The 22,981-nt window shown below is 42.5% G+C and overlaps 1 protein-coding gene across 1 annotated transcript in view; it reads left to right on the forward strand.

The window, feature by feature from the left end:
• CLSTN2 (calsyntenin 2) overlaps positions 1 to 22,981 on the forward strand; it is a 580,228-nt gene that overhangs the window by 428,712 nt on the left and 128,535 nt on the right. Inside the window, exons 3-4 of the mRNA XM_045539303.1 lie at positions 21,416 to 21,611; positions 22,292 to 22,500. Of these exons, the coding sequence (XP_045395259.1) occupies positions 21,416 to 21,611; positions 22,292 to 22,500 (405 nt within the window). The remainder of the gene's footprint in view (positions 1 to 21,415; positions 21,612 to 22,291; positions 22,501 to 22,981) is intronic.

Genomic DNA, 22,981 nt, shown 5'->3' on the forward strand with positions numbered 1-22,981 from the left:
GGAGGAAGGAGACAATGGCTCAGTGGCTGAGACTTTCTGTGGATCACAGGAAAGTCATTCAGCCAGGGTCCATCACAGTGCCGCTGGCCGCCACCCCGAGAGTGGGAAGGCTCACTCCGTTTCCTGAGAGGCTGACATCAGGGTACCAGAGCGCTGGTGATGCAACGCGTCATCCTGCTGGGGAAGGGGAAATGGGAGGCTGCATTTTAAAGTAAAACAGGAAAACTCAGCATCCCCTTCAAAATGTTCATGCCTAGTATATCTACTTTTAGAAATTCATCACCATTTTCTCAATGATATTTTTAAAATATATGAAACTATTCATCTCAATGCTATTTACGGTTGTACAAAACTGGAAACAACCTACATTTTAACCTTTTGGATACAGGTTAAACATGTTTGCTGTATCCATAGGACAGAATATTATGCAGCCATCAAAATAATGCTTGTGGGGAGTCTTTAATAAGCTCTATTATTAGAGCAGGGAGCTTTAATAATAAGGAAAATGCTCTTATGATATGAAATAAAGATAGAGGATGCACAATTGTATGTAAAGTGTGATCTCTACAGTTTAAAAGAAGTTCTCTAAAAGAAGATGGAAGTAAATATGCCTAAAAGTTACTGCTGATTGCCTCCCAAAGGTAGGATTACCATTCTTCTTTTGCCTTTTTATATTTCTAAATTTAATCTACTGAGCCTAAAGATAAAAATTGAAAATGAAACAAAATAAAACCAAGAAATATCAGTGTAGGTGATACTGAACCCAAAAAAACGGACTTTCTTGGTGGAATTTCAGGCACCCCCAGGGGAAGATGTGCTGGAGTCAGAGCCATCTGTGCCTGTCATGTGACCCCACCCAGGCAGTGGGCTGTGGACCTGGCCGTTGAGCCAGCTCTGACAATGCTGGGCTTTGGGAACAGCCAGAAATGTTTGTGAGGGGCAGCCGGAAGTGTGTGTTGTCCCAGAATCAGGAGATGCCATCAGGACCAGCCCCTGCTGTGGGCCCTGGTGGGAGGAGAGGCAGGGCTCCCACCATGGGGTGGCCCTGTTTCCTGAGAAAAGCAAATGATGCGTCCATGTGTGGTCCAAGAATGTCTGGCCAGGTGCACATTGGAAAGCTTATCAGATTGGCCCCCTGTAGCGGCACATAACAATGAAATAATCACAGATTTATTTATAGCTCTTTTATTGATGTACTTGAGAATTTCTACTTTTAATTATGCAATTCCTCCAAGTTTTGGAAACAGTGACAAAGATTATTTCTATTTCCTCTTGAGGAAAGCTGGTCAGAGTCATGAAGCCCATTTAAGCGCCTTCAGCAAACGCTGGAGGGCCTTTCCCCCTCACCCATGAAGCACCCATCCCTGTGCCCCACTCCTGGCCTCTGTGGCCGACTCTGGTGCGTAATTCCTCACTCATTTAACAAGCATGCTCTGAGCACCACCGTCTGCTGGAACCCATCTGTTCTCACAGAGACCATGGAACCAAGAGGGACACTGACATGAGTCAGCCCGAGGCTGAAGCACACGTTCTTCTAGGCTCTTCCCTTCTTCTTCCCCCACGGCTCCCATATGGGACCAAGGTGGAACTGAAGGGCAACTGAGGAAAAGTGTGGCTGTGGGCCTTGCAGCTCAGATAGCAGAGTGCATCTGCCTCAGGTTTGCTGTCTGTACTGGTTTCCGAGGGATGCCATAGCAAACTACCAAAAACTGAGTAGCTGGAAACAACAGGAATGTACTATCCCACAGTTCTGGAGGCTAGAAGTCTGAAATCAAGGTGTGGCAGGGTCGTGCTCTCTGGGATGGCCCTAGGGGAGGATTTTTCCTTGTCTGTCCTAACTCCTGGTAGTTGTTGGCGATCCTTGGCGTTCCTTGGTTGGTGAGAGTATCACCCCAGCCACATGGCTGGCATGTTCCTGAGTGTCTTCACATCATCTTCCTTCTATGCCTGTCTGTCTCTGTGTCCAAATTTCCCCTTTTTATAAGGACACAAGCCATATTGGATTAGAGCCCACCCTAATGACCTCACTTTAATTTGATTGCCCCTGTAAAGCCCCTATTGCCAAATAAGCTCACATTCTGAAGTTAGGACTTCAATGTGTCTTTTTTTGGGGGGGGGGCATGGGACACAGTTCAATCCATCACAGTTTCTAAGGCTGACTCCACCAACTGCGTAGCCGTGGAAATCACACAAGCTCTCTGAACCTCAGCCACCTCCTATTCTGTGAATTGGGAGTAAACAGAATACCTAACTTCTGTGGTCACCATGAGGTCTAAATGAAGTAATGTGTGCAAACACATAACATGATGCCTGGTTCATCCGAAGTGTGACTCCTATTGTGCCACTTGCTGGCCACACTGTTACTCCATTCGGGTGAGATTGTCTGGCCTGAGCCAACCAGGGCTGACACCGTGGCCCTGACTCCACAGGGCAGAGGATCTGAGCATACCATGCCAGCAGGGACCTGCCAGGCTGATCAGCTAGATGTTCCCAGCAAACGTGTACTGGCTGGTGATGTATCAAAGTTTGCAGAACCGAACAATTGGAGCTTGACTTTTTAAAACCGCCTCCCAGAGCCATCTTTGCCATGCTATCTGCTGAATATTAGAAAGTAAGAGGTCTTCAGAGAATAAATTTGGGGTCAGACTAGAAAGCCTTGAGTTGGAAAGCATGATGTGTTCATATCTATCTCTTCAATACCTGTAATGCCACCAACGCCTCCCTCACTATGTTGAGATTCTCTTTCTGCTCCAAAAGAGGAGGACTATACCCTCCTGCCTCAGGGCCTTTGCTCTTGCTGTTTTTTCTACCTAAAATGCACTATGTAGATACTGTCTACCCTCCCAACTCCCCAATTTGTCTGATTAATTGCTTCTCATTTTTTACTTACCCAGTACCTGCTACCCCAGTTTATTTTCCTGTTCATTCCCTTTCTAAAGTTTCAGGCAATTTGCAATCACATCTTCAGTCTTGTGCTTCTTAATTTGATACTTGCCTGTTCCATTAGGCCCAGTCCCAGACTACAGGTACCATGTCAGCTTTATTCTCCATGGGCCACCCCACCGCCAGCTCTGATCCTGCACAGAGTGGGTGCTGGGACTGTTCTGTGGATATCTAATGGGTAGAAACAGCCACTATTCCCCAACAACATGTGGACCATGATGCTGAGGGAGGCTGATCATCCAGGGAAAATGAATGGTCCATAGTCTCTACTTTCGATTGCTTTATATTCAAGTCTATGTGATTTGTCAAGGAAATCAGTTCATTTTCACAGAGGTTGACAAGCAGTCCCGCAGCCAGTGCCACCTTTGTTTGCGTCTTTGGGCTGGCTCTCCTCTACCTCATTCCTTTTGGGGCTCAGGTTAATGGGATAACTGCCTTAGTCCATTCAGGCTTCTTTGACAAAATACCATAAACTGTAGCTTATAAGCAACAGAACATTTTTCTCACAGTTTTGAGGGCTGAGAAGCCAGTAGGGTGCCAGCATGGCAGCATGGCTGGCTTCTGGTGAGGGCCCTCCTGCTGCGTCCTCACATGGAAGAAGGGGCCCACGAGCTCCCTTGGGCCCCTTTTATAAGGGCACTAATCCTATTCACAAGGGCTCTGCCCTCGTAACTTAACCACCCCCTAACGGTTGACACTTCTTGATACCATCACATTGGGGATTCGATTTAATCATATGGATTTTGGAGGACACGAACATTTAGACCATAGCAATAACCCTACTGAAAGACTTCCTTTCCACGAAGAAGTGAGGTCAAACAAAGAGAAACACCAGAGGCTGCTATTCTTTGCATAAACTCCAAGCATCTTTCACATATGTTTTGTGGGAGTAGCGAGATGGTTCTATTCCCTAAGGAGATGAAATGAAGGAAACCCAACTGAAAGGTTTGGGGATTATGTGCTCTATGACAATCAGGTGATCAGGAAATGGATTCTCCGGCTCACGGGTGCCATGTGCAGCCAGCGCCTCCTCCTAAAGAGATGTCAGCTGGAAGGAGAGAGGTGTGGCCATACCTCTTTGCCTCCTCTGCAGGGCCTGGCATGTAACGGGTGCTCATTAATTATTCCTAATATTTTATACATGAATGTGATCAGCTGAGAGAAGGATAAGTGACAAAAGATATAAGTGGTTGAATCCTAAGCTTATCATGGAAGTTCTGGGCCAAATACTATTTGCCAAGCAGGAGTAGGTTGAAAAACTACCACTGATAAATTTGTGCAGAAACATGTAATACAGACTTCCCAACCGATAAAAACATGGGCAATGCTGAGGAGCTGCAAAAATGACTCCTGTCTATTTTATTTTTCTGGGGTATGCATAATCATGTGACCTTCACTGCTAGAGGCCAGGGAAATAAATTCTCCTGGACCATCTGCAAATACTCCCCACATTGGGAGAGGGAAGAATTCCATCTCTCTTCCCCCTTCTAGGCAGTTTAAAAAGTGAACCGAATCCACATGTATTTTGCATGGAAAGTAAGAGGTAGCATAAGGGTATTTACTGTACAGTGAGATGGATCTCGAGGCTGTAATTTATCTTGCATTGGCCCAGGGGGGAAATGAAGCATCCTATTAGCATTGCTGGCCCATGTGAATCACAATAGGCAAATCAGGGCAAGAGAAAAGCACCTATAATACAAATATCGCGTGCGATGAAGGAAAATGTCAAAGCGGAGTTTGGCTCTGCTGGAAATGGGTTACATTTAGAATGCATTAGCTCCTGACACCCAGGGCCTGGGTAATCTACAGCTCTTTCAGGTTATTTACTATAAACTTGTAAGCAGCCAGCCTTTCACATTTGCATTGGCTTTCTATTGCCAGCAGAAAAAATAAAAGGTACATGAAAAGAAAATGAGAATTGTTGCAAGTCAGCTTGCTCACTGCATGTCCGTGCACTGTGAATGCCTTGGTGATCATGGCTCGCAGCCCAGGGAGCACGCTTCGCTCCACCATTTCATTCCTGCTGCAGCTGATTTCTTGGGAAATAATTGTTTTATTTTGCTCCAGAATTAGAAAACGAAGCAGCTGAAGCTGGGAGTTACGAGTCTTAATTATCCTCCCTGGCCTTTTCTGCAGGAACCTGAAATTGATTTTCAAATTTCTCTTCTGAGTTTGATTTAACATTTTAATCTGCATGCCTTCTGTGAGGGCCTTGCCGGCAGTATTGATGACAAGGAAATGAAGAATTAGCCAGTCACCCCGGAGGTGCTTGTTATCAGCTGAGCAGTCCTGGCCTTGATGAGGGGGGCCCAGGGGTCACCAGGTCCCTGTGTAAGGAAGGCCCCTCGTCTCCCACTCGCCTGGGTGAGGATGAAAGCTGGAGTCACACTGACGGGCAGCGGGACTATGAACTTTTGTTTTAAAGTATGAAACTGTCCCTGGAGATGCTGACTTATTAGCTCCAGGAATTGACAGAACAGTAAAAGAGTCCATATACTCCTGTAATATTGATTGGGCTGCCATTGCTCTTTCTTCTGCAGCTCAAAATATGGATTTTTCCTGACACTTGCTTTTACTTGAATTAAACGTTTAAAATATGCCTCTGCCTCTTTGGGCTTCCCTACCTGAATATTTGGGAACTTTAGTACAATATATGGGTTATGGGTGAACTTGTCAAGGAGTGGAAGTGTGAGGACTTGTGTACCTGCAGCTGTTCATTGATTTCATAGACAGCCTGGTTCAGAGTGTGAGTACCAGAGCCAGGAAAATAGGGGGGAAGATCCCCATGTGACCTTGCTCTGTGCCTCATTTGACTCGTCTGTCAAGTTGGGGGACTACCCCTGGCAGCGGGATTGTTGGTAGGGTGAGGTATCATGCAGGCAGTGTGCCCAGTGACTGGCCGTGAATTTGGGAAGGACGGGGTGGTGCGTCCAGCTGTGTTACTAAGGCAGAAGAAGTAATCCAGGGGAAGGCCCTGAGCTTGGAGATGGCATCACACCTGAGAAGGGTCCTGGTTCCTGGAATAGGGGCCCACCAGTGGTGGCCCATTGCACAAGGCCGGAGAAGCAAGCTGGGCTCTGGGGCATGGGCCAGACAGACCTTGAAATGAGTCTAGTTAAAGGAGGTGGCTGAGGCATGACAGCTGCCAAAGACAAGTGAGGAGGCAGAGTCCTAGAGATGGCCCTGTTTGGATCTTTCTGACACTAGACAGTGACCTACTCTGAGGCTCTTTCTCTCCTGGGAGGTCAAAACAAGAATAAAATGAGTTTCGGCTTCAGGGTCACTGATGTTACCAATTGTCAGCATTTACTGTGCACTTTTTCCATGCCAGCATTATCCAAAGTCTTTATGTACTTTGCCTTGTTGACTTTAAAGCTCACAATAGCCCACTGTGGTAGAATCTGTTATTATTCCCATTTTATGGATGAGAACATCGAGACTGGAGAAGTTAATATACTTTGGCCAAGGTCACAGAGTTAGTAATGTTGGAGCTGGTACTTAAAGCCAAGTCATTTCGATTCCAAAGACTCTGTTCTTAACCACTATGCCATGCTTCCTCTGAAGTTACTGAGATAGTCTCTTTGGTGCTCAACAAACTTTCCCTGAGCACCTCCGTTAAGTCATGCCTTAAGCTAGGTGTTGAAGTCAGGGAGATGAGAAGTGCAGATTCTTGCCTCAGGGAGCTCCAAGGAAAAGAAAAAGATGTGCAGACACAATTGACAAGGCAAAAAGAAAAGTGCAGGAAGGAGGGGAGGCAGGGACACAGTGGTGGGACACCCATGCTTATGCTGGGGTTTGAAGCTTGGTTAGGAGTTCTCCTGGAGAAATAAGGGAAAGTTCTCTGTTAGTTGAGCAAGAGCAGTAGAATGGCTCATTTTCTTGACAACCAAGGTTACTGATGGCCATAGCAGCTACTCGCTAGCCTCTCAGATGGGCAGCTTGCAAGCCTTTCTGCTTCCACAGGTTCCCGTTTGCAGGTAAATTACAAAAACCTGATTGTTACAGTGGTTTTTTGCTCCTCCTTAATTTCCAGTTTAAAAATCTTGCTTATTCATTGCCAGTTGGCTCCCTGATGTCCTAATCCTGAAACAGCAATTTCAGAGCAGGACTTCTGTCTGCCTGAAGTGGCCCTTGTAAAGTTTGCATAAAATAAAAGCTTAGCTTTCTTAGAAATGTCACAGTTGACATGGCCACTTTTTGGCATAGCAATTCCTTCTCTATCATTACGAGATAATGAAATGGCTGAATGGGCCCAGTATTCAGGTTTCCTGCTTCTGGCCAGGACAGCACTTGGGGTCAATCTTTCACCAGTTAAGAGCCAAACACCCACTTTTCCTACTGAAGGGTCCAAGGACCTTCCCGGCCGTATAATCCGGTAGCATCTGCCTTTGATCATGACGAACACCACAGTTGCTCCTCATGCCTCAGCAGCAATGGCTGGAATGTTACAGTGGCTTAATGTCTTGCCTGAAGTTAAAATAATGGAGACACAACCATAAGAAGCTCACTAAAGGCTGTGTCAAGTCATAAAGCTGTAATGCCATGAAAGCACGGCAGCAAGAAATCACTGGTGATGTGAAAGAAGCAAAATAAATATCTGCCGGGTTTTTAATTAACTGCCTCTAAATAAAGAAAATGAGCAAATTAGACTCACTTTTAGTAGGAAAATACCACTGTAATGTGAATATTCCTATTGATGGACAGCATGGCGCCTTGGATGGAGATGTGCAAATCAGGCAGCAGCTCTCTAGCGTCTCCCAGAACCCGTGGACTGTTTAGCCTGTGTCTACTTTGTCCCTGGTGGACAAGCATCAGCAGTTATGTTTGCCTCTGGGCCTGTGGAGGGAAAGTATAAAGCAAAGGCCAGGCACAGAGGCTTCTACCCTGCCTCTAGAGTCCGATAATAATAATTATTATTACACTACCGAGAAGATAGTTGTGATTAAGAGGTAGACTCTAAAGCCAGAGAGATCTGAATTCAAATTTTGACTTATGATTACTTTGTGACGTTGAGCAAGTTTCTTAACCTCTCTGTGCTTGAGTCTCTTCATCTGTATAATGGAAGAAAATTTGGTATTAATTCTTGCCCAAAGGGTTGTTCTAAAGCCATTGGCCCATAATAAGTACTTAAGAGCTATTAAGTAGTGAAAGCAGACATCCTCTCTTGTTCATGACCTTAGAAAGGAAGGATTTAATATTTCACTGTTAGTGTGATGTTAACTCTAGGTTTCTCATATATACCTTTTATGAGTTTGAACAAGTTCCCTAGTTTACTATTAATAAATTATTTATAGGTGCTGAATTTTGGCAAATTCTTGTTTTGCATCTATTGAAATGATCATATGCTTTTTCTCCTTTATTATGTTAATATGGTGAGTTACACTGACTAAATATTGTGCTCCTGGGATAAATCCCACTTAGTCTTGATCCCTTTAATAGTGTTGGATTAAATTTGCTAATATATATTAAGGATTTTTGTATCCAATGTTCATGACAGGTAGAGGTCTTTAATTTTCTTTACTTGTAATGTCTCCATCAAGTTTTGGTATTAAGGTAATGCTAGCCTCTTAAAAAGAATTAAAAAGAATTGAAAAGTTTTCCTTCCTCTAGTTTCTAAAAAATTATGTATGATTGATATTATTTAGTCTTCTAATATATTATAGAATTCACCAAAACCATCTGGGCCTGAAATTTTCTTTTAGAAAAAGGTTTTTTTTTTTTTTTCTTTTTTTAAAAATAACATGAAATTCCTTAATATATTATTTAAATATAGTAATAAGGTTTTTTTTTTATCCTCTTACTTTGGGTTTACTTTGCCTTTTTTTCCCCTAGCTTCTTGATTTTAGATCTTTCTTCTTTTATAATAAATGCTTTTAAAGCTATATATTTCTCTGTAAGCACAAAATTAACTGCATTCCACAAATTTTGATATGTATTATTTGTATTATCTTCAGTTCCAATTATTTTCTAATTTTCCCTTTCAATTTTTCCCTGATTCATGAATTTAATCCATGAATTATTTAGATGTGTACTATTTAGTTTCCAAGTATCTGGAGTTTCTCTAGATCTCTTATTGTTAAATGTTATTGATGTCTGATTTATTTTCATTGTAGTCAGAGAATATGTTCTGTATATTTTCAGCCTTTTAAAATGCTTGAGACTCATTTTATGGCCCAGCATACAGTCTTTATGAACATATGAATGGGTATTCTGAAATTAGATGTAGTGTTTTATACATATTAGTTAGAACAAAGTGGTTGACAGTGTTGTTTAGATTATCTGTGACTTTGTTGATTGTTTTATGTCTCGTGCTATCAGTTACTGAGAGTGGTGTTAAAATTTCCCTATTACAATTGTGGAATGTCTATTTCTCCCTTTAACTCTGTCATTTTTGCTTCCTGTGTTTTGAACATACTAAAAAGAACTTACTTAATGTCTTCATTTGAGAATTCACATATTTATATTATCTCAGGGATAGCCTCTGTTACCTTTTCCCTTAGGAAAAGGTCTTAATTTCCTGCTTCTTTCTATATTAAGTGAGTTGCTGTGGGTGGCAGTTCAGACCTCAGTTGAAAGTGCTTTTCGTCTGTCCCTCCCCACACGCCCCATTCTGGGCCAGCCAGAGACTTGGGTGGAGTTTGAACCCAGAGTTTGGGCTTCTCCTGCAGTGGCTGTCTCCTCTTCCCCTCTCACACTCAGGCAAGCTGGCTTACCTGGCCAAAAAGACGACAGGCTCCCTATCATGTTAGCCATCCTTCTCAGCCTGGCTGCAGCTACCCTCCGGGCAAAGGGTCAGAACAGAAAACTCCTCGCCAGTAGCTTCCTGCAAGTTTCAACTCCCTTCCAAAATCTGCCTATTTTAAATCACTCTCCAGAGCCCTTAAGTATTTAGGGGGTGAGGGCAGGTATTTTTCCAGGCTTATCGTGTGTTGTGAGAGAGTCAGTTTGTTAGGAGTTTACTCATTCACATGAGAGGTTAAACTCCCGAAGTCCCTTTCTTAGTCTCTATCCCCCCATTTTATTTAAACATGCACAGTTTGTGATATTTTGCCTGAATTTGAATTATTCTAGTTAGAAATAGCACAATAAGAATATTGACATAATGTATCTTGATATGCAATATATAATTATTAGTTTATAAAATTATTAAAATAATCCTAATATATTATTAAATTTATTTTAGAACATGACAATTTTCTTTATAAAGGATTGTATATTTTCAATTCTAGAGAAAAAAAAGATGTGCAGACAAAATTGACAAGGCAAAAAGAAAAGTGCAGGAAGGAGGGGAGGCAGGGACACAGTGGTGGGACACCCGTGCTTATGCTGGGGTTTGAAGCTTGGTTAGGAGTTCTCCTGGAGAAATAAGGGAAAGTTCTCTGTTAGTTGAGTGAATTACAAACTTTAATCCTATTGCCGAAAGACTTCCACCTTAGCTGCTCATCAGTGAAAGGCATTTCTCAGTACATACATCTGGATTTCTACAGGTGACCAATATGCTATTATTTTGAACTTCAATGTTATTAAATTTTAAAAATGTATTTGTATGCTTTAACAAAACCATCCAAGTAATCATTAAGAGGCAATGCTAATTCAAGGCTTGATAATCAGTAGTTTGGGAATTGGAGCTGAATGTGACTTAATCATCTGAAGAAGGTTAAATGGGCTTTTGTTTTAAGAAGGAGCATTATCCTAAATATTAGGAATAATTCCAAAATCAGCATAAAATCGAATAATTCTAATAGTTATTGTAGAATGCATCCTCTGTGCTTTGCATTTATGTCTATGGGGAAATTAGCCTTTGTTGATGTGTGCTATTGATTATGTAGAGCAGGACTGTCCAACAGAAACATAATTCAAGCCATATACACAGTTATATATCCTCTAATAGCCACATTGTAAAAATAAAAAGAAATAGGTAAAATTGATTTTAGTAACATATTTAAACCAAAGTATCCAATATTATCATTACACGTTATCAAATAAAAAATTATTCACGAGAAATTTTCTATTCTATTTTTCATTTAAAAAGTCTTTTGAATCCAGTGTATGCTTTACATTTATAAGACATCTCAAATAGGGCTCTAAGTTTTTATTAAAAATATTTTATCTCTATTTAGATTTTATGCAATTTATAGTTGAAAAATTATTCACATACCCAAACAAACTGGAAAGTTTTACAGTAAATGAATTTAATTTCTGTTCTTAAATTTAAATTTGGAATAATAAATATTAAATGACATTGAAGATCCATTTTCTTGGACACACTAGCCACATTTCAAGTGTTGAAGAGCCAAACAGTGGCTAGTGGCCTCTGCACCAAAGAGTGCAGATGCAGAGTATTCAACAAGTCACTGTTTGAATAAAAACTGTCATCCTGTGCCCATCTGATTTTCTGAAGACACTATAGATGAGAAAAACTCAGAAGGGAGTAGAGGAAAAAAAAATTTTTAATTAGGTAGTATCTTTGTCTATTGATTATAATACTCGAAGCTGGAAAATTTATTTTAAAAAGGAATTATTTTTCCCAGTTTGGGAGGATGAGAAGTCCTAGGTCAAGGGGCTGCATCTGATGAGTCCCTTCTTGCTGGTGGGGGCTCTGCAGAGCCCTGAGGTGGTGCAGGGCATCACACGGTGCAGGGGCTGAGCGCGCTTGTTCAGGTCTCTTTTCCTCTTCTTATAAAGCCACCAGTCCCACTGTCATGGTAACTTATTAATCCATTAATCCACAAATGGATTAGTCATGAGCTCTCATGACCCAATCACCTCTTAAAGGTCTCAGCTCTCAATGTTGCCACATTGGGAATTAAGTTTTAGCATGAGGTTTGGAAGGGAAAAATATTTAAACCATAGCAGATGGGGACAAAGCAAGCCTTTAGGTAACTTCTGAGGGGTTCAGCCTCAAGGCCCTTTGTCAGATCCCTGTTCAGACATTGAGAAAAAGGGGAAAGAAAGATTCCAAAGATTTTACCACTCAGTATGATTTATATCACCTGTATCTGAATATTGTCTTCCTCTGGTTAGTTGAGGAGGCTGTAATATTCAGCCGCTATATCTTGAGAACTCATTGATATTCCATAACCTCAAACATCTTAATTATTCAGTCCTCCATATAGCTTCTGTTTTTGAAATTTATTGCCCCTGGACAACAAGGACAGTATCTTAGGCTTCTGGGAACCTCAGTACCTACTAAGATTCCATCCCTGCAGGAGGTGGATGCTTACAAAAATTTTATTGGTAGAGATAATTGGACAGCAATAAAGGGCCACCATATTTGTATGAGATTGTTTTACCCTTCAAGGTGTTTTCAACATCCATTATTTTCCTAAAGAACAAGTAGAAGGTAACCTAGATAGGTTCTAGGTAACAATCATGGTGTGGGTCTAACTGAACTATTGTCCAAAACTGTGGGCAAATGAGATCCCTTCATTCTTACTATGATTCTCTACCCTTACGTGGCAGCCCTCCATTCCTGCTTGACAGAGGGAAAGGTCTTTATACCCATCTTGTAATTGGGTCCAGGACAGTAATTTTTGAGATACTTAGGATTTAAAACACTCTCTTGGAAAATATTAAAAATTTAGCCATTACAAACTCAGTCACTGTCCTTTTCAATGTGACTGCATTTCAGCTGTCCTTCTCCTTCCATCTAACAACATCTAGAATTGTGGTCACCTCAGGATCAACCAGGTGGTGAGCAGGAGGGCTGCGAGTTAATAACATGGAAAAGGGAAACAGGAGAACTAGGGAAATGCCTTTTAGATCTGGTCTGCTGGCTTCCTTATAGAACTGTTGTGAGAATTAAATTAGATAGCTTTATACAAATTACTCAACCCTGTTTCTGCCATAGTACATCTTCATTTAAAAAAAAAAAAAGAAAGTTCTCTTCTGATTATAATGTGGTTACCATAGGAGAAAGATGGTTTTATTCCCATTTTACAGATGGGGAAATGGAGGTAAGGAGAGGTTATGTTTCAAGGTTACAAAGTTGACAAGTGAAGAGTTAGGGTTTGAACCTAAGTTCATCTGACATTTAGGCACTGACTTATGCTACCTGCACTGTCTTGGAATAGCAGAATTGAAATGCCACTGTGAAGAGGGAGATGTAACAGTGTCCAGGGGATAGGGTCTTGTCTCAGGAGAGTTTAGGCTGAAACTCCTTCCATCTTGCAGCTACAGCATTCCTCTGGGTGTGGCCACGAGACAGCAAACAACTGATTCTGGAAGTATTTAGGAGGTGAGATTGATCCATCATCATTTGTGTTCTTACAACATCCACAAAAGTCCCCTATTGCAGCCTCTGCAGTACTTAATTGCACCTAACATTTTGTTCATCTACCTCCTTTTTCTGTCTGCAAAAACAGAGCTGGTTTCTGGTTCAGCCAAATCTCCAGTCCCTAGCCAGGCAGGTCAGGGCATACAGAGATGCAGGTTGTTTCCACGGTTGCCATAAATAAGTGCCTGGCTTATACTGAACACTCAATAAATGTGAGTTACAGTGATTTTTGTAAATTATTATTGTTATTATTGTTCGTTTTCTTCTTATTGCATTATTTATGCCTGGGAAGATTTAATAAGTGAATAAAGACAGTAGGTTTTTGTACTTGGAGTCCTTCAATTCCAGAACCACTGGGCACCAGGCAGACCAAATAACCACTCAACCTCTCTTCAAGCTCTGTTTGACCAAATTATTAACTCTCTGAGTCACAGGGACCTCTCCAAGTCTCTCAGCATATATATAAGTTTTTATATCATTTATTCATCCAACAAATGTTGCCAAAGAAGGGAAAATGCCTCATCTTCATTCATTTTCCAGAAACATAATAGCTGTTGTGTTAATCTTCCAAAAAGAAGGAATTGTGATCTTGGCACAAAGCTTCAGAAAAATGGCTTTTAAAATAAAAAAAATAAAAGAGTAAGTTTTATTTAGCTCAATTCCAAGTAGCTAGAAAGCTATATGTGGTGACAACCTCCTTCCACCTTTGGTTTCTAACAAGAACCAAGGTAAGCTGTCATATGCACCTAGAAGCTTACAGGCTAGAAGGCAGAATTTATTATAACAGTAATAATAAAAAGCAGGTAGACCTTTATACTTCCAGAGCTCTTTCACATTTACTGTGTCATCGTAGCCTCATGGTACTTTCAGGATCTGGTGTGGTTAGTATTCCCAGCTGTAATGAAGCAGAACTTGGAAACCACCGAAGGTCCCCACTCTGCAAAGGGCAGAGCTGGGACTCAACCCAAGGTCTGTCCGAGTACCCCCCACCCAGACATGTGAAGGAGCCTTCCCTTCCCAGAGAACCCTTCCCTTTGGTGTTCTACTTTTGAAAGTTTTAAGTTTTTAATATGGAGTGGGAGGGCTTAAAGTCAACTTTTTTGTTAAAATATAGATTTATTTCTAAGTTCAGCCCTAATTTGATATTCTGAACATGATTACCTCCTGATGTGATTAGCATTTGTCCTTTCCCTTTTTATTATATTTAAAGTGACTACTGATGATTCCACAAGAAGTAGACTTTAAAGACTTCTTCCGCCCAGAGCCTGGCAGTGTGGTCAGTGTTGAGTGACTGCCAGGTGTGTGCTAGGGAGGGCGGTGCATGCCGCTGAGAGCAGATGGTGCTGTACTGTGTCCAGAGGGACCTCGGCAATCTAGAGGAGAAAGCTTTGCGAGATTCATCTTTTTCCTCAGACCTAGGGGCGTAGACTCAGCCAGGTGTTTGCTCCCAGGGGACCAGCTTACGGAACACTGTGGCTGTTTGGGGTAAGATGGTATATGCCTGACCTGCTCAGGGCAGGATATTTAGCACCCCTGACTCTTGCCCAACAAAAGCCATTAGTCACTGTGATGAGCAAAAAACAGTCAAACTAAAACATTCTCCTCACTAAACTCTCCTCATGGGTCAGTGCTCGCCCTGGATGAGATTACGCAAATGCACAGGATACTGTCATCGGCCAATGATGTTCAGGCGAAAGAGTGTGTAAGACGTGGTTGATAGTTGCAAGGTGCTTCGAGGAGCCAGATTGTTTTTTAATGACACATGTGACATTCAAAATATTTCTGATGGTGAACTGATCTCCACATTCAGCCTTTTCAGTTCTCAAACAGAAACAAGAGATGCCAGAGGTATGTGACTTTTCTTCAATATAATGACAGTGATAAAAGCTAACAATTACATAGTGCCTACTCCATGCAAGGCACTGGTAAGTGTTTTGTATGTATTAACTCATTTAAGCCTCCCAAAAATCAACACCTCTATGAGGTAATTATTATTAATACAATCCCATTTTACAGGTGAGATAACAGGCACAGAGAGGTAAGTGACTTGCCTGAGGTCACACAGGTAGTTGACCACAGAACTAGAATTCCAGCGTGGCTGGTATAGCCCCAGATTGGGATGAAGATGTGGAAATGCAGTTCCCTGCCCCTAACAATTTATGATGTGATTATAAAATTCTGCCTTGACATTCTCCCTACAAATGTCCCCACTGTGAAATACAAAGCACATTGGGTTGCTCTGAGGTTGGGAGTTCTCTGCAGGGTGATGGGTCATGTTTCCAGCATTGGGAACAGGATATGGACTCATGAGCTGGGTAGAAACTATGGTTGATATAAGAATAGCAGTTCTCAAGCTTTTTTGGTCTCATGTCCCCTTTATACTCTTAAATATTATTGAGGACCTTCAAGAGATTTTCTTATGTCTATCAATATTCACTGTGTCAGAAATTCAAACTGATGAACTTTGAAATGCTTAATTTATTTACAAATAACAACAATAAATTCATTACAGGTTAATATAAATAATATAGTTTGACAAATAATATATTTTCCAAAACAAAATAAATTAGTAAGAAGAGTGGCATTATTTACATTTTTGCCATCTCTTTAATGTCTAGATTAATAGAAAACAGCTAGATCCTCTTACCTGCTTCTGCCTTCAATCTGTTGTGATATGTTGTTTAGGTTGAAGTACGTAAAGAAAATATGGCCTTGCCCAGGTATGTAGTTGGGAAAGGGAGAAGAATTTTAATAATATTTTCAGACAGTTGTAGATATTATTCTCTAATATTACACCATAAATCCACAAGTAATAAAGAACAGAAATTTATTTCTCACAGTTCTGGACTGAGAAGTCCAGGATCAAGGAGCTGGAGCATTCAGTGTGTATTGGGAGCCCGTTTCCTCATAGATGGCATCTTCTCACTGTAACCTAACGTGGCAGGAGGGACAAGGAATTTCTCTGGAGCCTCTTTTATAAGGGCATTAATCCCATTAATCTTGGATCAGCTCCCCAAAGCCCCATCTCCTAATGGATCTATTCAACTCTCAAAAGCCCCACCTCCTAATATCATTGCTTTGGAGATTTGGTTTCGACATGAATTTGGCAGGACATAAACGTTCAGTCCCTTGCACACTGTTACATTAAAATCCACTGGACTACCTTACACTTTGAATCTTTTACCCCATATAGGACTGTGTAACATTATGCATTGGTTGTTTGGAAAATACTGGTTCATTGTTAAGTAGATCTTTCCAAGGTTGACATATTTCATTATACAATATCAAAAAGTCACATGTCACAGTGATATTCATTAACGTCATTATACATCTCATCAGAAAAGTATTAAAATATTGGCAAATTGTTAAGCTCACACTGGCAGGCACGAGTTTTCCAAAACTGAAAGCTTGAATCTAACCATTGGCAACGAATACTATCAGTTGTTTTCCTTGAAGTGACAGGCTTACTTCAAAGAATGTCTGCCATGCAGTCAAGTTTGAATAAGCATAGTTTGTCTGTCAATCATTCTTTTAAGTAAAAAATGTCATTCCATGAAAAAAGTTCCTAGATAGTTCACAATTAACTTCGATCACACAAATGCTTTTCCTAGAGACAAACCAGCATACTTTGCTGTGCCGAGGTGCTTTGTGTGTATTTTTCATTTTATCACACAGAATATTAAAAAGACATGAACTCAAGGGTTGAGAGTGAATAAAACTGATAATATTTATTGCATCATTATAGTCATTCTTAAGTGCAATTGACTTTTTTTAAACTGAGACTATGTTGTGGGGAAGGATGCCGTTAGGTGCTGCTAAGACACTAGCACTTTTACTTACCATTGCCTTTATGTCATCAGGGCAAATACCAACACAGCTGAAAAGTCAAATAATATCTTCGTATTAATCTAATGATCATTTTGACTTACTGGGCCCCTAGAAAGAGTCTTGGGAACTCCAGGAGTCTACAGATCGCACTTTGAAAACCACCGTCCTGGAACAACACGCCCAGCAGTAACCAGCAGGAAAGAGCAAAGGGAGCACTGGATTCCGTCCTTGCTCTGCTGCTTGCTGTCAAAATGACCTTGGATGAAACACTTCATTTTTCTGAGACTCAATTTTCTCATCTAAAAAATGGAAACAACACAATCTGTTGTTCAAGGATATTCAAGGGAAGAAGAAAAATACACTCTAAAAATTAATTTAAAGACTTTTCTCTCAAAGTCTTAGGTATTAAAAGACAGCTACAACTCCTGCTTGTGTCTTGGGAGGTGCATGATTGCTGGGGAGATGGTAATTGTGAGATATGGGCAGGACTGAGGGATCGGGGCCATCATGCCGCACCCAGGTGTGGCGGGGCCTTGTCTTCTGGTCTGGCCCCCAAGGGGCTCTTGGCAAAGCCTAGTTCAGCCACTGTGGGCCACAGCCCATGTGAGAGGGCAGCTGAGGCCCCACGGCCTGGTGCTGCCAGCCTCATGTGCACACTCATCTGCGTGTTGTGCACACACGACTCCCAGCACGCTAGCTCTCCCGCCCAAAAAAGGATGTTGGAAAGAAGATTTTGAAAGTGATATCTTTATATGGAAACCATTAGGTCTGATCTTTTACTTTTAAGTACACCATCCTCCCACTGCAGTGCTTTATTAGTGACAACAAATTCTAGTGACAGCCCTCACAAAAGATCGAGACAGCCCAATATGTCATACACTGGTGCTGAGAACTGCAGTTTTAAATGTTCTTCTTCCTAGGACTTCATTCTGGTACCTTTCTTCCACAGTCTCTCTCTCAACTTGTCATAGTGTTTTCAATTTGCAATTTGATATAGTTCTAAGTGAAGAAAATTTTAAAATTTTAAATTATTGGCCTGAATTTTATCATGTATCTTTATGTTGTGCAATGCCAGTTTTAAATCCTAACATAAAAGCATTTAACTGGTGTGCATAATCCCCAAATTATAGAATTTGTATTTTGTAGTTCATGTGTGCATACGTATTAAATTCTTACCAGAGCAGTGTAAATGCTACACAAAACAAACTCAACTGTTTTACTTCACTTTTTTATATGTGTGCATTCTACCAACGCTCTCTAATTTTGGCTTACTGATAGTAAGGGCAGCCTAAAAAGAAAAGAAACCATGTGTGGGTTGTGTGATCTTTCCTTTTCCTCTCTGCCACCATTTTCAGCATCTGTGGTTGGCTAAGACAAAAAGCAACATGAGTAAGAAAGGGTACAGCAGGGTTCCCTGAATGTCATGCTTCCTGGTTTGCCACTGCCTTCTTGCTGCGTCTGAAGCAAGTTCTGGTTCAAAAAGAGTGTGGGAAAGTGTGGCCTCTTGAGGAGGTCAGCTTCCTGCTTTATCAGTTGAAGATGTAACGTGCCTGCTTACCTTGTTCTTGCTGAACTCCCACACGTCGACTCGTGGTTCCGCTGGAGTTCTGAGTGCTATATGTGCACGGGGCAGCAAGACATGGTGGACAGACATATTGCGCCCATCTCCTCTGCTCGTGACATGATCCACTGTCCCATCAGACTTCATCTACAAAACACAAGTTCAAAGATAAAATTAAGAATTTTAAGATAGAGACAACAGAGGTTTAAACCTAGCTCAGGGCACTTCTGAGAAGAGGGCTCTGGGTAGCTCTCAGGTCACAGACCCATGAAGCCAGCCCTGTGTCATGGCCTTCAGCCCTGCCACACTGGACTCTCTGGTCCCTTGGACTCACCATGCTCCTTCCTGCTGAAGGGTCCTAAGGCATGCTGCCCCTCTGCCCGAAACACGATTCGCTCCTCGTGGCCCAGATGTCTCCCACTTTCTCTCCCTGTGATCTCAGCACAGCTGTCACATCCTCAGAGAAGCCCTCCCAGCTCTGCCAGACCAGATCAGGAGGCTCTTAGCACCACATGGCTCTCGTTACATGCACGTGTCCCAACCACCATTGTCCGTTTAGTGCGTGATTACTGACTGCTCACTTCCCTCCCCAACACACTGCAAGCAGCTTGCAGGCCAGGGCTGGGCCTGGCTTAGTTTGTCATTGCTGCACCAGTGCCTGGCACATAGACCTAATAAATATTTATAAGGTGAATGAGTGGATAAATAAATGAACAAATTTTTTGCAACCTGAACACAGGTGTCAGGTGAAGAGGTAGGATAAGTAAGGGTGACATGAATTCTAGGTTTTGTTCAAAGGGGGCTAATCCTGTCTCAGACTGAGCTGGTGAAAATTAAGTGAGCATTGATTATCCTTGTTTACTTGTCTGTTTTTTTCTAGTAGGCAAAGAATACTTGGGAATAAGGTATCCTTATGTTTTAAGGTACCCAAGTTATTTTTCCTTGTGTCTGCAGGCCTGGGACTTAGCTCTCACAAAATATTAGCTCTATTGAATTAAATCAAAGTGAATTCTGTTAGATGGAATATGTCACCCTGACATTTACTTTATCTTCTCCTCCCTTTGTGTCTCCTCTTTCTTCTTCTCTTTCTCCTTTCCCTCCTTCCTCTCCTTGTCTCTTGTTAAGGATTTCTGGGTCCTGAGAACTACTTTAGTTGTGATCAGATATTTCCAACAGAAGATTATGATTACCCTCATCTATTTTAGGTCTAACTTGACTCATCAAAGAGAAATGGTCCGATTAGCCTTATAACCATGGCGGTGGTTGGGCACTCAAGGGAAAGCCCCAGAAATAGTCTGGGCACATTTGTTGGTGATATTCTCATATTGGCACTGATCTTGGGATAGAATCACAAAACTGGCACTTTAGAAGTTCATTCATTTAACTCAAGCTAATTCAGAGGGAAGTTAAACTTGAGGACTGGCTAAAACCTGTTCTCCTGCCCTGGAGGCCACAGGGACCAGCCTTGTCAGGATGGGCAGGACAGAGATGCTGAGTGATCCAAACAACAGCTGCTAATGGGAACCAGCCTCCTTGTTAGAACCATGGCCACAACCGGTCTGTCTTGCCCATTATTCCACAAATGCACCTGAGAGGTGGCCAGGAAGAGAGGCAGTGAAAATGGAATGTTCATAATGAAATTGAGGATCAATGAAATAAAATAAAAAAAAAGCATAAAGGTAAGGTTGGTATTGATTGAACATCTTAGAAAACGTTGTTAGTAAGAGATCAGGTCATGCTTCCTATATGTAAAATGGGGGGGATTTCTCTCCTGTGGGAGACTTGAATTAGAATATAGAATATTCCTGGGAGCAATCCTCCAGGTGGTTCCCTGAGAAGTTATGAGGCTGTTTGGCACTTCCCAAGGCATTTACTACAGGGCTTGCTTGTAGTTGGGATTCAGTAATGAAAATCCATTGATTGAGAAAAGAGAGATATTCTCGTGGCCTTATAATTTTGTCACAGAGCAATAGTTACAATAATCATTAGCCCAGCTGAAGAGGAGAAATGCATTCATTTCACAACAGGTTCAGCTCTTTAAGAGGTTAGGTTTTCAGGCTCCACAGGGACTCTGGAACTCACATAGACTCACCCCCACTGTTTCAAAAGAAAATTGTACAGGGAAGTGGTGGGTGGAAAGACTTAAAGGAGAGGTGGTGGCGGTGGAGAGAATGTGGCTGCAGCAATGTGGGGGGTTTAAACCAGGAGTAAAGGAAAGAGAAGAGCAGAGCTACTCTAGTGAGCAAACAAATCACTTGGGGATCCTGTTCCAACACAGATTCTGGTTCCAGCCGGCTGGGTGGGACTGGGATTCCGCATTTCTAACAAGCTCCCAAGTGATGCCAATGCCGCTGGTTCATGGACCACACTTTCAAGCAGTGAGGATGTGTTCATGGGACAAAAGACTGTGTAAAGCTATGGCCTTTTAAACTTTCCTCTGCGGGCAGTTGTCTTTTGACTATGAGCAAGTTCCCTAATCCCAGACTGGGCAGAGGGCAAGTGGGAAACCTGCTGGGAGAACTGGGAAACTGGAAAATCAGCCAGCTCCCTGGCACGATGCCTCTCACCTTTCTCCACCAGAATAGACTTGATGGGTGGCATTTCCATGCAATAAAACATTTCAATTTTACCATCCATGAAATGAACATGTGGGTCTGGACCACTGGAGGCCTCTTCTGGTTTGACAATTCTATGTGCACAGAGGAAATTGCAGGGAGGGTCTGGGTTTGCAGATCTGGTCAATGGAAGCGCTGTCTTCAGTCTGGCAGTTGTCAGGATTCCCACTCACTGTCCTCCATCCTCTGCAGGGGAAATCTGTGCATTCAAGATCCATGGCCAGGAGCTGCCCTTCGAGGCCGTGGTGCTCAACAAGACGTCGGGGGAGGGCCGGCTCCGTGCCAAGAGCCCCATCGACTGTGAGCTGCAGAAGGAGTACACCTTCATCATCCAGGCCTATGACTGTGGCGCCGGGCCCCGGGAGACGGCCTGGAAGAAGTCACACAAGTGAGTAGCCTGACAGAGCTCTTTTGAAATGTTTACCCCCTTGTCACACTGTGGTACTCCAGCCCTGCTCAATGGCTTGCCAGTTCTCCAGTCCCTGGCAGCCATCCACACAGGGTGCTTCCTACACCTGCAATACTCTACTTCCTCTTCCTCACTTGAAGATACTCCTATTCCACCTTCAGGACTGGGTTCAGGTGTCACCTCTTCCAGGAAGCCATCCCTAAGCTGGCCCATCTGACCTGGGTGGGACCTCTTGCTGGGCTTCTGCAGTGCTGTGTGCTTCTGTCACAGCACTTTTCATTGTGAGTTGTCACTGCTTGCTCCCTTACAGAGTCTGGCTCAGAGCCTGACACTGAGTAAAGGGGTTAAACTGAATGGAGGAGTGAATGACTGAGGGGGAGAAATGAAGAGAAAACATGTTGCCTAAAGCTGGGGAATGGGGAAGGGCAAAGAATAGGAAAGAGTCTTTCAGGGCTGGATTTGTCTCAGATCATTGGGGTGAGGGCAGGGAGAGGGTCTATGGTGAGAGGGAGGACAGACCGTCAGACAACTGCCCCAGCTAGCTTGTGGGCCCTCCTTTCACTTGGCCTCAGGACCCCAGTCAGTGCCCCCAAGAGGGGTAGGAAATTGGTGTGATTCTTTCTTTACCACCATCCCTTCCTTCCTGTGTGTGATCCCAGGGCCGTGGTCCATATCCAGGTGAAGGATGTCAATGAGTTCGCTCCCACCTTCAAAGAGCCGGCCTACAAGGCTGTCGTGACGGAGGGCAAGATCTACGACAGCATCCTGCAGGTGGAGGCTGTTGATGAGGACTGCTCCCCACAGTACAGCCAGATTTGCAACTACGAAATCGTCACGACAGATGTGCCTTTTGCCATTGACAGAAACGGTAAGTGTCCTCAGAGGACCCCAGTGGGGTCAGGGAAACAAATCTACCACACCCCACTCTGAAGGCCAAATGGGGGCTCTGAATGTGATTGGCAGGTGATGTCTTTCTTGCCATCCTTGGCCTCGGCTCCATAATGCAGAACTCAGTCCTACACTCCAGGGAATAGCCATACATGATTAGCAGACCTGGCAGGTTCTACTAACAACCCCAGGAAACCTCAGAAACCCACTCACTGAACAGTCTGTAAAACTCACAATGCCACACATCTGGATAAAAAAAAACTTGTTGTAGTGTAAACACCACAACCACAGGCCCAATCAACTCAACCTACTTTGTGATTCTCATTACTGTGACCATGTCAAATGATAATTATTTGCCAAGTACATTGTTTAATTATTAGTGTGAGCGCATGGGTGTCTGTACGTTCTTCCCACTTTGTTTCAAATAAGATTTAAATACTACGCAAAGATGCAAAAGTTGC

Source organism: Lemur catta, chromosome 1 (assembly GCF_020740605.2).
Source record: "Lemur catta isolate mLemCat1 chromosome 1, mLemCat1.pri, whole genome shotgun sequence".
Lineage (NCBI taxonomy): Eukaryota > Metazoa > Chordata > Mammalia > Primates > Lemuridae > Lemur > Lemur catta.